We start from the raw sequence: 16,284 nt of genomic DNA, 5'->3' as shown, positions 1-16,284 counted from the left end.
AATTGTATGAGTACAATCTCTCAGTTATTTGAAGGAACCATGCCTGATGAAGTAATTGTATGAGTACAATCTCTCAGTTATTTGAAGGAACCATGCCCAATGAAGTAATTTTATGAGTTCAATCTCTCAGTTATTTGAAGGAACCATGCCCGATGAAGTAATTGTATGAGTACAATCTCTCAGTTATTTGTAGGAACTATGCTTGATGAAGTAATGGTATGAGTACTATGTCTGTTATTTGTAGAAACCATGCCTGATGAAATCATTTTATGATTCCGATCTCTGTTATTTATAGGAACTACGCTTGATGAAGTAATTGGATCAGTATGATCTCTACGTTATGTAAAGGAACCATGCCTGATGAAGTCGTTGTATGAGTACGATCTCTGTTATTTATAGGAACCATGCCTGATGATGTCATTGTATGAGTATGATCTCTCAGTTATGTATAGGAACCATGCCTGATGAAGTCACTGTATGAATACAATCTCTTTTATTGATAGGAACCATGCCTGATGAAGTCATTGTATCAGTACAATCTCTAAGTTATTTGTAGGAACCATGCCCGATGAAGTAATTGTATGAGTACAATCTCTCAGTTATTTGTAGGTACTATGCCTGATGAAGTAAATCTATGAGTACAATCTCTCAGTTATTTGTAGGAACCATGCCTGGTGAAGTCATTGTATGAGTATGATCTCTCAGTTATTTGTTCAAACCATGCCTGATGATGTCATTGTACGAGTATGATCTCTCAGTTATTTGTAGGAGCCATGCCTGATGGCCTGTATGGGTACGATCTCTCAGTTATTTGTAGGAACCATGCCTGTTGAAGTCATTGTATGAGAATGATCTCTTAGTTATTTGTAAGAGCTATGCCTGATGAAGTCATTGTATGAGTATGATCCCTCAGTTATTTGTAGGAACCATGCCTGATGTAGCAATTGTATGAGAACAATCTCTCATTTACTTGTAGGAACCATGCTTGGTAAGGTCATTGTATGAGAACAATCTCTCAGTTACTTGTAGGAACCATGCCTGACGAAGTAAATTAAGGAGTCAATTAAAAAAAAATTGTTGGAAGAATGTGACAAACATTCATCCAGCTATGACAAATACTGGCCATATTTGAGTTAACACAGTGATTTCCTATGATCATCAGCTCCATCTAGTGACCGTAATATGGCATGTTTTCTGAAACACAGAAATACAAATACAGAAATCAGGAAAAATAGTGCAATATTGCCTTATGGTCACTAGATGGAGCCAAAGATCACAGACAATCACTGTATGAAGTAAACGTCAACCAACAGTTGTCAAGGCTGGATGATAGCTTTTCACATTTGTCAAAAAAAATCATAAAAAAAAAAAGACCTTTAAGTATTTGAGAAAGCTTACACCACAAAATGTACAATGAAAGGTAATGCATCCATTTTTATTATTCTACTGCTATCAATGGCCAACACGGTACAACACTTCATCCATGTCTTTGGTGATCTCTGATCTCCTTATCAACTGTTTCTTACACGATGAAGATCAGCCATGGAGTATATCTGAGGTGTATATCAGGGTGTGCTTCTTCCCCACATGAGAGCTGTGATGTCCAGCAACATTCATATAGAAGACATTTCCCGCACTCAAGGCACTAATACACCTCGAGGGTTGTGTGTGACCCCTGATGTACAAGAAGACAGGACTTCAGTGAGGAACAATTCCCTCACTCAGGACAGGAATACGGCTTCTCCCCCGTGTGAGATCTCTGATGTCTGTAAAGATTAGACTTATCTGAAAAACATTTCCCGCCCTCAGTACAGGAAAGTGGCTTCTCTCCCGTGTGTAATCTCTGATGTGTGTAAAGATGGGACTTCCTTGAGAAACATTTCCCACACTCAGGACAGGAATATGGCTTCTCCCCTGTGTGAGCTCTCCGATGCCTGTAAAGACTGGAACTATGTGGAAAACATTTCCCACACTCAGGACAGGAATATGGCTTCTGTCCCGTGTGAGATCTCTGATGTATAATAAGCGTGGACTTATCTGAAAAACATTTCCCGCACTCAGAACAGGAAAGTGGCTTCTCTCCCGTGTGAGATCTCTGATGTCTGTAAAGATTAGACTTATCTGAAAAACATTTCCCGCACTCAGTACAGGAAAGTGGCTTCTCTCCCGTGTGAGATCTCTGATGTGTGTAAAGATGGTATTTCCTTGAGAAACATTTCCCACACTCAGAACAGGAATACAGCTTCTCCCCCGTGTGAGATCTCTGATGTCTGCTAAAATTGGAGTTGTCTGAAAAAAATTTCCCACACTGAGGACAGAAATACGGCTTCTCCCCCGTGTGAGATCTCTGATGTTTGTAAAGATCGGACTTCTGTGAAAAATATTTCCCACACTCAGGACAGGAATGCGGCTTCTTCCCTGTGTGAGATCTTTTATGCACATCAAGACCAGATTTAAAATTGAAACACTTCCCGCACTCAGTACAGGAAAAGCTCTTCTCTGTTGGAAGGACGGCCCCGTCCCTCACAGTCTGAGGTTCCTCAGGATAAGAGGAATACGATGGTCCATCTACACTGTGTGGTGCCGGATGGACATTTGAGGTAGTCGGGTTTTCTCCTGGACTATACTGTGTGATGTCCTCATCTTCTACTTTACAGTCTGGAGACAAAGTGAGACAATCCTCTGAGGTTTTCCTCATCTCCCGTCCATCTACTAAAATAGAAATACAAAGATTATTACTAGACATGAGCTGATTGGTTCCCCTAAACCAGGACTCCGCCCACATCAGGCAGCTTTGTCTCTGAGGATCTTACAATTCCCCCCTCAAGGTAACTAGTAAATGGGTCCTCTGATCTCCTACCAGATCATTTCTTTATTCATGGACCTTAGTCAGAGAGGGAGGAAACAACGAGAACTGTCTTTTATAGGAGTGACAGTGATGAGGGGATTATAGGACGAGTGTCCCCTCCCCCTCTATCACTCATTGGCATCTTCCCAACACAAGAAGTCCTGCACTTCCTTTTTTTAGTCCATGATTTAGTCATGAATAACAGCGGGGCTGAGCCCCACCAGAGGTCAGAGAGTGAGGATGGGGGGGGATAGAAGATTTGGGGAATACACCCAAATTTGCAGGGAGTTCAGCGGGTGTTTGCCCCACCCAACGCACTGTGTGCTGTACAGTGCATTCTAGGCCTTGGTTGGGCAAAGCTTTATCAAATCAGGATGCAGTGAATAGCTGGTTGTTAAGGAGCAGGGCCGGGATGCCGGCCACTGCATCCTTAACTATTGATGAGTCATCAGCTTTCAATGGGCTCTCCTGCTGACAGCTGAATAGAAAAAAAAATTGCCGTCAAAAAACAGCATGGAGTCTCCTCAAAATCTATACCAGACCATTAGCCAAGTATGCAACCCGGCAGGCTGGTCTTTGTTCAAGACCACCTGTCAAAAGTGAGTTGAACTCTTTAATTCTGCATAAAACATTTCACAGTGTCATTTTATGAGATAATTTATAAAGGTGGAATTAGGGGCAGGGCAGGGCAGGGTAGGGTTCGGTGGAGCAACTGGTGGCGAGTAACCCTTAAGGCCTGGCTAGTAGGACTTGAAATTTTTAGCCCTGACACAGAGAATATAGTGTAAGCCCTTGTACACACGGTCCGTGTTGTCGGATAATCCGACCGTGTGTGGGCTACATCTGACTTTTTCCATCGGAATGTCCGACCAACAAAGTTTGAGAGCAGGATATAAAATTTTCCGACAACATGATCCGATCAGACTTTGTCCGATCGTTTGTAGAGAATTCCGATCAGACAAAGTGCCACGCATGCTCAGATCAAATTACGAGACCAAAGCTATTGGCTACTAGCCGCAACGTAGTCCCGTCGTAAAGACCAAATGTCATCACGTTCCAAACGATCGGATTTTCCAACAACTTTATCCGACCGTGTCTATGCAACACCACTTTCGGATAAAATCCGTCTTAAAAAATCCAATGGATTTTGTTGTCAGAATGTCCGACCGTGTGTACAAGGGCTTAGAGTTAGGACTCATAATACTGGTAGTCAGCAATCAGTGAAAGCTTAAAGTGGATGTATACCTGATTCATGAAATTTGAGCTGGGCACATATATCTGCAGTGTTTTGTTATCTCTCTTCATGTGTAAGACAGATATTATCTTAAAAATTACAAACAGTGATAAGATACACCAACAATAGGCATTGTGTGTGTCAGAACAAAAACATGTCTAGGTTACAGATAGAAGGATTGAAAATATGTATATTAGTTAAAGTAACCTTCATCCTCATTTCTGTTAAGGGGATCATAGATGCCCCGTACGTAGTGCATCAGAAGAGATTATATAAAAATCTGTATGAAAAATATTACGTAGGGGTCACAGATTGAATCAGTAACAATAGATATGTCAAAGCCATGGTACGTTGGCTTTATGGATTCCTAAGGGTGTATTTGAATATAGACAAAAGAAAAAGGAGCAGGGGCAGAAAGATAGGGGACAAGGATCGCTCCATCATGGACCCAGGGTGACTTCATCCAGGCCGTGTTCAACCCAGGAGATAAACTCAGGGGAGTATCGGAACACGGACCATGAATTCCAGGTGAGAGAAAACTGTTCGTCTTTACCATATTCATCTGCCAACAGAGGTTCCAGGTCCCTTATGCTGTCCACTTCAGTAGCCCAATCCCTTAGGGAAGGCATGGTTGCCGATCTCCAATGACGGGGAATTACTATTCTGGCCACTGAATATCTGTTGCCAATACCCCTGCACAGGAGGGCATTCCCACCATATGTGGAGCATGGTTCCCCGGGAGCTAAGACACCGCCAGCAGGTATCTGGTACTGTCGAGTTGAAATGGTTTATAGTCGATGGGTATCTGTACCATCTCGTTACCAGTTTAAATTCCTTTTCCCGGGTCTTAGTGGCTAGGATAGTTTGTGCGTCAGGATAAAACATTTTTGCCAGTCAATAAAGGAGATAGAGTGTTCTAGTTCTGTCTTCCAGGCCACTGTAAATGGTGGGAGGTCAGGGGAGGAGATATTGAGCAAGAAGGCTTGCCTCGCACATGGCTGCGTTCTTTGTGGTGACATTATATCCCTTTTCAGAGTCTGCATTGCCACTTATTCTGCTCCCTGCTTGGCGTATGGTTCCGTCTTGCGTGGTTGCACCGCTTCCGTTCCTAGCCTCTTCACAATGAGGTTTGGAGCGCACGTGGTGGCACCATTGTGCTTGTTCCTGGAAGTGTATCGGCTCACCTCGGCTATGCTCGGACGGGGTGGTCTCAGCTCACCTCGGCTGTACTAAGGCAGGGGGGCGATCTCAGCTCACCTCAGCTGGGCTCGGCTGTGCAAATGTATTATGTCCGCAGCCTCTGGCCATGTCTGTAGCCTCTGACCATGTCTGCAGCTTTTGACCATGTCCGCAGCCTCTGGCCAATTCTGTAAATACCGACCTACTTGTTCTCTTCGTTCCTCTCAAGACCTCCTGCTTTCTAGCTCCCTTGTCACCTTCTTATATGCTCACCTCCAGGATTTTTCCAAAGCCTCTCCAATCCTATGGAATGCCCTACCCCAATCTGTCCGCTTATCTCCTACTCTATTAGCTTTTAGACAATCCCTGAAAACCCTTCTCTTCAGAGAAGCCTACCTTACCCACACCTAACAACTGTTTTTTCATTTTCTCCATTAGCTCACCCCCCACAGTTATTACCTTTTGTTTCCACTTGACCCTCCCTTCTAGATTGTAAGCTCTAATGAGCAGAGCCCTCTGATCCCTCTTGTATTGATTTGTAAGTGAACTGTCTGCCCTCATGTTGTAAAGTGCTGCGCAAACGGTTGGCGCTATATAAATCCTGTATAATAATAATAAAAAAGAAGGCGTAAAGTTGAGATACCACATGTGTTGGAGGTTCCGCCTGCATGAGCAGTTCCTCAAATCCTGTCGGTTCAGCAAGGATGTCTGGAATGGATGGCAAAGTCCAGATGTAGGAGGTAGTCTGTTGTCTCTGAAGCCACTGCATGGGGTGTCGGAAGGTCAGACCGGTAGGGGTATCTGTCCTTACAGTGGGGTCTGCTCAAAGGACTTGCGCAAGTCTCCTATGATCTTTTTGCCATGGTCTGAATCTTGTTACACACATAGCTGGTGGAAAGGCCGGGGTCCCAAAGAAGGGAGTCATAGGCCCCATGTGGTTCGATAAGCCCCTTCTGGTCAGCATGCGATCCCAGATCTGGATCGTCTAAAGGGTAAGGTCATTGAGGGGGCCCGAACCCCCCCCCCCCCCCCCCGGGCCATGGGCAAAGTCCATGGGAGAGCAGAGAGTTCTATTGGGTCATGTGACTTTCCAACTGAACCCAAAGCTTGGTTGAAGAGTGGTGAAACCAATCTAGTATGCGAGTGAGCACTGCTGCCTTATGGTACAGGGAGGCGTCCGGGGCTCCACCCCCCGAACCTTTGGAAGAGATAATGTTTCATACTGTATTCTGGGACAGGCAGCATTCTAAATAAATTTGGAAAACAGCTGGCGTAGTTTCTTGAAGTACGAATAAGTTATGTGCATTGGAATGGTTTGAAACAAATAAAAGGAACCGAGGGAGACCATCCATTTTCAGGGCATTCACTCTACCTAGCCATGAAAGCTGTTTGGATGCTAACTGCTCCAAATTTCTGGAACTCCTGCAATACTGAGGGCAAGGATGTGTGTGGGTGTGTCACAAACAGGAGCAGATCATCTGCGAAGAGGGAGAGTTTAGTATGGGTGGACCCGACTGTTATGCCTTGGATAGAGGAATTGTTGCATAGAGCAGTAGCCAAATGTTCCATAGTTAGAACATAGAGGAAGGGGGACAATGGGCATCCCTGTTGTGTCCCGTTAGAGATAGAAAAGGCTGGAGATAATGAACCATTCAGTCTAATCCTAGCAGATTGAGGAGTAAAGGGACATTATTCTTGCTCTCATATTAGTTCCCAAGCCTATTTGTTGCAGGGATAGTCGGAGGAACTGCCAGTCTACTCGGTCGAATGCCTTCTCCGCATCAACTGTTAAGAGGCATAATGGGATATTATGGGACTGGGCATAATTAGTTAGAAGAAGGGTCTTTAGGGTATTGTCCCTAGCCTCACAGCCACTCACAAAGCCGACCTGATCTAAGTGTATTATCCCAGGCAACAATGGTTATAATCTACTGGCTAGGATTTTAGCAAAGACTTTCAAATGGACACCAATCAAAGATATCGGCCTATAGTTTACGCAAAGAGTAGGGTCTTTGTCTGGCTTTGGGATGAGGGATGTGTGGGCCTCGAGTGTTTGTGGAGGAAACATAGAGTTGAACATCTTAGTTAGAAAAGGTGTGAGAAGGGTGGCGAAAAGTTTATAAAACTTAGGAGTGAAGCCGTAACCCTAGTCACACACTCCAAATTTGTAAGCCACGAATCGTTCAATCGCCATGTCCACTCCCTAATCGGAGTGGAGGGGAGCGAGAATGTCATGTGTATAGGAGAGTGGTCAGACCAGACCATAGGGTCTATGGTGCATTCAGGAGACCAATCTAGACAGCATTGGTCACTCATTAGGTAGTCTATGCGACTATAAGTGTGATGTACATGAGAGAAGTGGGTATAATTACGGGATGTGGGGTGAAACACCCTCCAAACGTCTACAAGACGCAGATCATAGAATGCACGTTTCAGTGCCCACAGTTTGGGGAACGAGATACAGGACCACAAGGTGAAGGAATCCAAAAGTGGTTCTAGAGGGGTATTAAAATCCCCTCCCAAGACGAGCTTACCCTCCAGGAATCCTGACAGAATCCTCAAGTACTGCAACACGGACGACACTTGATTAACATTTGGAAGGTAAATATTAGCTACCATAAATTTGGTGCCCCACAACATGAATTTCACAAAAAAAACCTTCCCTGAGGGTCCGAGAGATGATCAAGCACTTCTATAGGGAGCGTCTTATGAAAGGCAATAGATACTCCCTTGGCTTTCTGGGTTGGGTTAGTACTATGGAACCATCTGCTGAAGTAACTGTTGGAACAGAAAGGAGTGGAGGCAGAGTGAAAATGCGTCTCTTGTAGAAAAAGCACATTAACTAGGCATTTGATAAAGGATTTGTGTTCTTTTGGTGGCAGTATTGAGGCCATTTACATTGTAGGAACAAAATTGTAGCCTGGGTTGAGAAATCACTGTGTGGGCCATAATAGAGTGACACAAAAATAAATAAATAAATAATAATAATAATAGAAAGGGTACTGGAGCACAGGGAGAGGGGTCAAAAACAGGTGGGGGGGGGGGGGGGGGGGAGGAGGAGAGAGGTGGAAAATAGGATGGTCAGAGAGAGACCCTGTGGGAAGGTGGCTCAAAAAATACTAAAGTGTCCGTGAAAACGTAGCACTTCGTGAAATATCACGTGGTAGGCACGAATCCTATTTAGGGAGAGAGAATGAGGGTAGAATAGCCGAGTTGTGATCCCGACAACTTAGCAGGCATATATAACATAAATGTAACATACCCAATGACCATGGAATCTAATGCTCAACTTCTTAGTCACTAAAGAGTGGAGTGTATAACTAATACCATTGGTACACTTGGGCTTCATAAACAATATAAAAGTATATGAAAAATAACGTCAGTGAAGAACAGGGTATCAACTGGCTGAGGACAAAATAAAGGCTCAAGTATTCCCATGTGGTCATGCGGAGGTTGGGCACACCAATTACTACATTTATAGCAGCATTATCCATTATCGGCATCATAGCTTAGCTCAGATAACAGTGTAAACGTAAATTAGTTGCCATTGATAGGTCTACTAGTCCCAAGCTAAAGGGACATTTAGGTCTGGTACTGAGGAAAGATTTGGAAGCCCCAGGATAAACCAGGGGACCGTATTCGAGAAATGCCAAGTCAATACGCAGGTCCAATGCTTTTAAGGAAACACAATGAGAATAGGAGCAGTCCCTTGAGAAGTGACCAGTGGCCTCGCCCGGGCCCAGACCGCATCCCCCCCAAAAGAATAAGAGATATTAAGGACCAAATTGATAGGAGAAGGCTCCCAGTGTATCTAAACACACGTAGCAGTCTTGATGTTGTCAGTGTAATCAGGATGGTGTTGGAATACGGTGAGGGTCAGGGCGGTCTGGCGCCAAACGGGTCCACTGCAAATTAATAAGCAACATCAGCAGTATTGTCTTCCCTTCCAGAGCCCCAGCAAGCACAACTGTACCAGCTGAAGGCAATGGAGTGCCCCAGCCAAGCAAGACAGCTAAACTATTAAAAGTATTCAAATGGCACAATTATTAGGAGTCAATGGGAGGGGCACATAAGTAAAAAAAGGGGGGAAAAAAACAAAACAGAGGAAACATAGTTAAGGCAAACCTGGCCTGAGCACAGGACAAGAACTGTAACCTCCTTGTGGAGAAAAAAAAAGACATGAAAAAAAAAAAAAAACAGTTCAGGTCTAATTTGAAAGAGTTCAGATTAACCGTCCGGTGATGTGGCTCTGGGACCGGAGGGTACCGATCTGGATTGTGGGTGTCTACGACGTTGTAGGGGAGGGCCCAGGTAGCCGCTGACGGTCATCTGAAGGATCTAACCAGTTTGGGGCGGTGATAGGGTCCTGGTCCAGGAAGAGAAAGAAGGCAGGAAGCTGGTCTGGATCTGACAGGACAAATTTGTGGTTATCATCCCGAGTCACTTTGATGCTGAAGGGGTGGCCCCAAGTGTATGTTGCACCTACTTGGCGAATCAATTCCAGCAGTGGGCGGACCACCCGCCGCATGTATAGCGTGTTGTGGGAAAGATCTGGGTATAGGTGTATGGAGGATCCGTGAAAGTCCAGTGGGCCCAGGTGCCAGGCCTTGTGTAAGATCTCTTCCTTCGGGGTATAGTAGTGCACCTGGCGGTCTCTGCGTTTGCCCCCTATTCTATCCACTCTGTCCAATTCGATAGGGGATGTAACTTCCCTGCCCAGGACCTGATTAAGGATAGCGATGATAGTGGGTTTGAGTACAGTACAGTACCCGAGGTTGCTTCTGGGACACCTTGCAGCCGAATGTTGTTCCTGCGACTCCGGTTTTCACTATCCTCTATTCGGAGCTGGTGTTGCCATAACCGGGAGAGATGAGACATAGATGCAGTTTCAAGCACCGTTATACGGGCTATATGGTCTTCTTGAATGGTGGCCATTGCAGATACAATCTCTGGCCCGTTGTTTGAGGGCATTCAGTTCAATGTGGAGAGAAGTTTCCATTTTGGAAGCCCAGGAATCAAAGTCAGCTTGGAAGGCAGAGAGTAGAGCAGTGGATGTGGAGCCCAGAGCACCACTCGAAGCTGGGGAAAGCATCTCTTCTGGAACAGTGTCCACGTTTGTGTTAGGGGACAATGCAAATCCGGTTAGGGGATCTGGTGGGTCCATCGGAGGAGCCGGGTGTGCACCTGAGTTGTTCCCGCTGGTAGAGGAAGCTGCTGCAGTCAGAGGAGGAGGCTTTGGTTTGCTTTGGGTTCGGCTTGTCGAAAGTTTGTCTTTCCCTGTACAGGAGTCCTGCGAGGTTGTACGTAGTAGGTATCGTTGGATAGTGCGTTGTTGTAGTTCAGCAAAGTCATCAGGGTTACAGCTGGAAGCCGCCATCAGCAGTTTGGGTATGATTAGTTGGGAACACAGCCTGCAGTTGTCGGGACAGCACAGAGCTCAGTGGTACATGTCGCTAGCCGTCCATCGTCAGCCATGCGCCCCCATAGGTGAAATGGTAAAGCAGCTAATGCGACCTGTGCTGCTGGTGGAAACGGACTCTTATTGCAATGCTAGTGTCCGGGTGGAGCAAAATGGCTGCCACATCCAGGACTGGAGCTGGGAGCAGTCCTCCTTCCAGGCATCTGTAAGAAAAGGGGAGTGCCAGTGTATGTGCTGCAGGGCAGCAGTATGACAGTCTCGGGGACTCCTGTGGCCAAGGAGGGGGTGGACCGTGGCTAGGGGTGAGTGTCTGCACTGAGTGGAGCAAGATGGCCGCTATTACTTATACTAGCAAGTGACCAGGTGGAGCAAGATGGCCGCTGCTCCTAGGTCAGGAGCCATTCTACCTCTTTCCAGGCACTTTGGGGACAGAGGCTTTACTGTGCACACACTTCAGATAGTGGTGTGGCAGCCTGGGCAGCTCCAGTGGTCGAGGGAGGGGTGCGCTGTGGCTAGGGGTGAGTGTCAGCCCTGAGCCCAGGTGAAGCAAGATGGCCACTATACCTTATGCTAGCAAGCGTCTGGGTAGAGCAATATGGCTGCTGTTCCTAGGCCTGGAGCCGTTTTCCATCCTTCCAGGCACTTTAGGGACCAAGGATTGTCTGTGCACCCACTGCAGGCAGCGCTGTGGCTAGGGGTTAGTGCCAGCCCTGAGCCCGGGGGGAGCAAGATGGCCACTGTACCTTCTGCTGGAGCAGCGGCCATGGCCTGTCTGTCAGGCGGCTATGGGGGCAGAGAGTGCTGCGATGTTGTGGTCTGGCAATGCGCTAACAGACCATGAAGCTCTGGGGATCGCGTGGAGAGCGAGGAAGACGAGGTGGATAAGGTAGGAGCTTTGCATTCTGCTGGATGCCAGGAGCTCTCCCCTTACACATCCGTCCAGGCTAATGTAGCCTGATAACTTTTGACATGCTCTCCGAGACGGGATATAGAAGTGTGTATCGGGAGAGGTTGCTATAAATAGATTAGCAGCATGCTGAATTATACACAGACAACCTCTGTATGTGTGGGGAGGGGGTGTGTGCCTTTCCTCCAATCAGCTGTCTCACAGTGTCTAGGAGTAATCCCCTTCTACAGGTGAACCAGGAAGAGAAAATTCTAACAGGATGTGCACTTTCTAAACAGTATATCAAGGTGAAAACAGAAGGTATGCATGTAAGACTTATGTAGGGAGATTTGTTTCATCTGTGTACCATTTGAGGCTGTTCACTCCACTGGGTATATGGAGGGTTTACATCCGCTTTAAATGTTTACACAAGACAAATTGCAGAGGTCCCACACCGCTGCCTCCCATCTCCTAAGACTGCACTCAGTGACTTGGGTCTGACACTATACAGACATATCCCTCCACCCGGAACAGCCAGAAGACAACAGTGTGACCCTAGGAGAATTGTTCTGTCAGAGACCTTACTAATCCGGATCATGGGGCAGAAGACTCAAAGCACATACCCCAGGTTCCTAGGTCTAGCAATGCCTATGGTGAAATCTAAACTTTACTGCCAACTGAACCCCAGAATCTCCATAAATCCAGTCTAGATACATAAATTGTGTCTGCAGCACAGAGAAGGAAGATTATACGAGGAATCAGGATTATCAGGAAAGTGACCAGGGGATTACAGGCTGATATCACCCAGTCCCCATCCTACTCTGGACCAATCAGTGAGCAGTATGGGTGGGGGAATGTATTTAGTGTTAATGACCCACCTGTGCTGATCTCTGTAGGAGTGTCCTCCTCTATAAATGTCCCCATTATTCCATCCTCCTCCATAGACTGCTGATCATCCCTCACATACCTCTGTACTTCTGCTTTACCTTCAAATTCTATATCGATTGGATCTCCACTCTACATCAAGAAAATGAGAGAAAATATCAAAATATAAGTTTTATTATTGTGACATCACATAAAAAATCCACACATTGTCTGTGTGTAAGTTCCGTCCCACCAACCTTGTAACAGTGAGGGATGGTGTGATCTTCCTGTGTGGAATCCCGGGAATACAGAGGACGGGGACATCTCTCTGGTGGGTTCCTGGTATTTGGTGGTTCCATCATACCCTTGTGTCCTTCTGAAAATGCCTCCATAACACCACACTTCTCATTCGCCTCTTTATACTCTTCTTTAACAACAATATTATCATCACCAAGGTTTCCACTCTGAATATTTAATAAAGCATTCATTGTAACAAACAAGCTTTTGTAACAATTATTAGTAATTATGATTTGTTCATGTCTACCTGATGATGGTGGGGGATGGTGTGAACTTCCTGTGTGGAATCCCGGGAATACAGAGGACGGGGACATCTCTCTGGTGGGTTCCCATTACTGGATCCATCTGTAGGAAACACACACACTGACTGAATACATTGTTTCTATGTGTTTATCAGATGATAATCTGTGATCTGAGGACACCAATACAGTTGGCAAGATGAGGATCCAGCTTTTATGTCCACTAATAGAGGGAAAGGAGGAATAATGTCATAATACCATAAAATCTAAACCCAGCAACTGTGCCTCTCCAGATGACTGCGTGAAGTGGTGACAATCTGTTCTCAGACCCTCTCAGCAGATGAAATCACCACGCAAAGTGGGTTTGTCTCTGGAAACAGCACTACAGAAACTGATGACCCAGAGTTGCAGTTTCAGCTCATTTCCAGGTTACTACAAATAATAAAAAAGAGATCCAACTGTGGATACAGCAAACAGAGAGACAAGGGGCCAAATCCAGCATGGGAATTCATCGTTACTTCGATCCGCATCAAGAACTACAGGAACGAGACATACATCTGTGGAGACCTTGGGTTCACACTAGCTGCAGCCATGGCTCACAGCAGGGGGTCTGGTGCATTCCAGTTCACCGTTTCAGTTACAAATCCGGTCCTAATTTTGTATCTAAATTTGCGCTTGAAACGGACCAGAAGATGCACAGGACCCTTCAGCAATTTGGACCGCGGCCGCCTCAGAGGTGTGTGAACTGGCTCTATTGAGAGCCAGTCACACTCGGTCATGCAAATTGGATGGGTCATAGAGGTGTATTGTTTTGAGTAGTTTGTTGCTTTTTCCTTCTGTAGGGGAACGACTGTTGGATTCCGGAAAATGCTGACTCATGTCTGATAATTGATTATATATGGCTATTCTGTCTACAGGGAAAATTTAATTATGGTGTTTAATTCTCTACATAGATATATACATATATCATCTATTTTTGTAGCTAATTTTGTAATTATGTAAAATTGGAGTGTCTATGTCCATCTATTAATCAAACTATTGCTGGTGTGAACCCATCTCATTGAAGAAATATTAATTTATTGTCAATAGTCAGTCCATATTCACATCGACCTGATGAGTTATTTTTAAATAATTCTGCACTGACGTAAAATTACTCAAATTAATTAATCTTTCAGGCATTCCCTGACAAACCCATGATACCACAGACAGGAATATGCCAGAGATTTACCATATTGTAGCACTCTTTAAAGAGATGGGGTTCTTTAAGATCATCCCTAGTGTGTAATATCGTTTAATAAGAAAAACCAGGTAAAATGGTGCAAAATATTTACAGAAAAAGGTCCTACAAAGGAAGAGAGAGACAGTAATGCAACAGAAAACATAAGAGAATGAAAATATGGGTAGGTGATAATAACAAACAGAAGGCACCGACATCCCTGTACATAGAAACAGAGGGTTTAAGAGTGAAACTACTTAACTAAGGCCTGGTTCTGTGCAAGTCCCATCAATGACCATAAGATGGATCGTTTATCAGACATCTTGGCTGATGTTCTTGTTTGAAGGTAAAGGACAGCTAAGGTTCCTGAGGAAGGTGTGGACAGAAAGGATTTGACCAATGATAAGCTATGAGAAGTCCTTAGGCGTGGCAGATGGGATGTCATGGGGTTTTAAGACCATGTAGCTGATATGCCCTCAGATATAGTTTTGAATAGGTATTAATATCTTAGATTACCTACAGGTTACATTCTGGTAACTGGTATATTATTGTCCAGCATGAAATTACCTTTTGAATGAATACAAATATGATGGGTGTCAGATGCCTATTTCAGCAAAGAGATGTAATGTGTCCCACCTGCCTTCAGTACCTTCTAATATAGAGGTGTCCAGGCTTACAATACTGCTAATTAACCACTTGCCGACCAGCCACAGTACATATACTGTGGCAGGTCGGCTCTATTGCATGAAACAACGTACCTGTATGTAACTTTGTGCAATAGACAGCAGGGGATGCGCACACGCGTGTGCCGAATGGCCAGAGGGGGAGCCAACCGGCGGGTCTGGAGGACACGATGTCCGCCAGGACCCGCCAATCATTTCCTAGAGAGGCAGAACGGCAATCTGACTATGTAAACCAGGCAGATCGCTGTTCTGACAGGGGAGGACACAAAGATCCTCTGCTCCTGCTAAGCAGGAACACAGATTTCTGTGTTCACCCAGTCAGTCCATCCCCCACACAGTTAGTAAACACTCCCTAGGGACAGAATTAACCCTTTGATCGCCCCTGGTGTTAACCCCTTCCCTACCAGTGTCATTAGTACAGTAAGTGCATATTTTTAGCACTGATCACTGTAAAAATGTCACTGGTTCCCAAAAAAGCGTCAGTTAGGTGTCCAATTTGTACGCCGCAATGTCGCAGTCCCACAAAAAATTGCTGATCACCATCAATACTAGTAAAATAAATACATAAATAAAAATGCGGCACTGTGGTGTAGTGGGTAGCACTTTTGCCTAGCAGTAAAAAGGGTCGCTGGTTTTAAACCCAACCACGGCACTACCTGCCTGGAGTTTGCATGTTCTCCCTGTGTCTGCGTGGATTTTCCCCCACACTCCAAAGACATGCTGGTAGGTTAATTGGCTTCTGTCTAAATTGGCCCATATGAATGTGGGACCTTAGAGTCTAAGCTCCTTGAGGGTAAGTACGGATGTGAATGTATATGTAAAGCACTGTGTAAATTGACAGCACTATATAAAGTACCTGAAATAATACGAATAATAAATAAAAATCTCATGGTTTGTAGATGCGATTACTTTTGCGCAAACCAATCAATATATGCTTATTGAGATTTTTAACCAAAAATATGTAGCAGAATACATATTGGCCTAAATTTATGAAGAAATGTGATTTTTTTTTTTTTTTTTTAAATGTTATTGGATGTTTTATAGCAGATTGTAAAAAATCTTTTTTTTTTTTCAAAATTGTCGTTTTTTTTTTCGTTATAGTGCAAAAATAAAAACCACAGAGGTGATCAAATACCATCAAAAGAAAGCTCTATTTGTGGGGAAAAAAATATTTTATTTGCACCACGGCGCAATTGTCAGTTAAAGTAACACAGTGATGTTTCGCAAAAAAAATAGCCTGGTCATTAAGGGGGCAAAACCTTCTGGGGGTTAAAGTGGTTACTACAGACAGGTAAAGGTGTCCTTTTTTTTTTGCTGTACTGGTATCTCCTCCAGAAACGTGTATTCGGCTTTTCTACCTGCTGAACTATTTGTGACAGGCAATGAGTCTGATACTATTAGTGAGGATGTATATCTGCT

At 44.8% G+C, this 16,284-nt stretch overlaps 3 protein-coding genes across 4 annotated transcripts in view; all 3 read right to left on the bottom strand.

Moving 5' to 3' along the window:
- The window catches only part of LOC143989547 (uncharacterized), a 144,883-nt gene extending 131,815 nt beyond the window's left edge, over positions 1-13,068 (bottom strand). The window contains exon 1 of one of the 2 annotated variants that reach the window (XM_077489723.1): positions 12,975-13,068. The gene's annotated coding sequence lies outside the window, so the exon portion shown is untranslated. The remainder of the gene's footprint in view (positions 1-12,974) is intronic. The other variant, XM_077489722.1, reaches the window with a different exon arrangement.
- The window catches only part of LOC143986898 (uncharacterized), a 1,277,526-nt gene that overhangs the window by 1,010,594 nt on the left and 250,648 nt on the right, over positions 1-16,284 (bottom strand). The gene's annotated exons all lie outside the window — the stretch shown is intronic.
- On the bottom strand, positions 1,473-2,972 carry LOC143989773 (uncharacterized). Its single transcript, XM_077490043.1, has one exon. The coding sequence runs from the start codon at positions 2,783-2,785 to the stop codon at positions 1,718-1,720; it is 1,068 nt and encodes a 355-aa protein (XP_077346169.1). The 5' UTR covers positions 2,786-2,972; the 3' UTR covers positions 1,473-1,717.

The sequence above is a fragment of the Lithobates pipiens genome, unplaced genomic scaffold, assembly GCF_037356315.1.
Source record: "Lithobates pipiens isolate NorthernLeopardFrog02 unplaced genomic scaffold, aLitPip1_a1.2 Scaffold_18, whole genome shotgun sequence".
In the NCBI taxonomy this organism is placed as follows: domain Eukaryota; kingdom Metazoa; phylum Chordata; class Amphibia; order Anura; family Ranidae; genus Lithobates; species Lithobates pipiens.
Note: the sequence above shows the minus strand (reverse complement) of the source record. Positions and strands in the feature narration are given on the sequence as shown.

What these genes read in the sequence shown, in the direction of transcription:
- LOC143989773 (XM_077490043.1), bottom strand. Translation starts at nt 2,785, where the DNA reads ATGTGGGCGGAGTCCTGGTTTAGGGGAACCAATCAGCTCATGTCTAGT.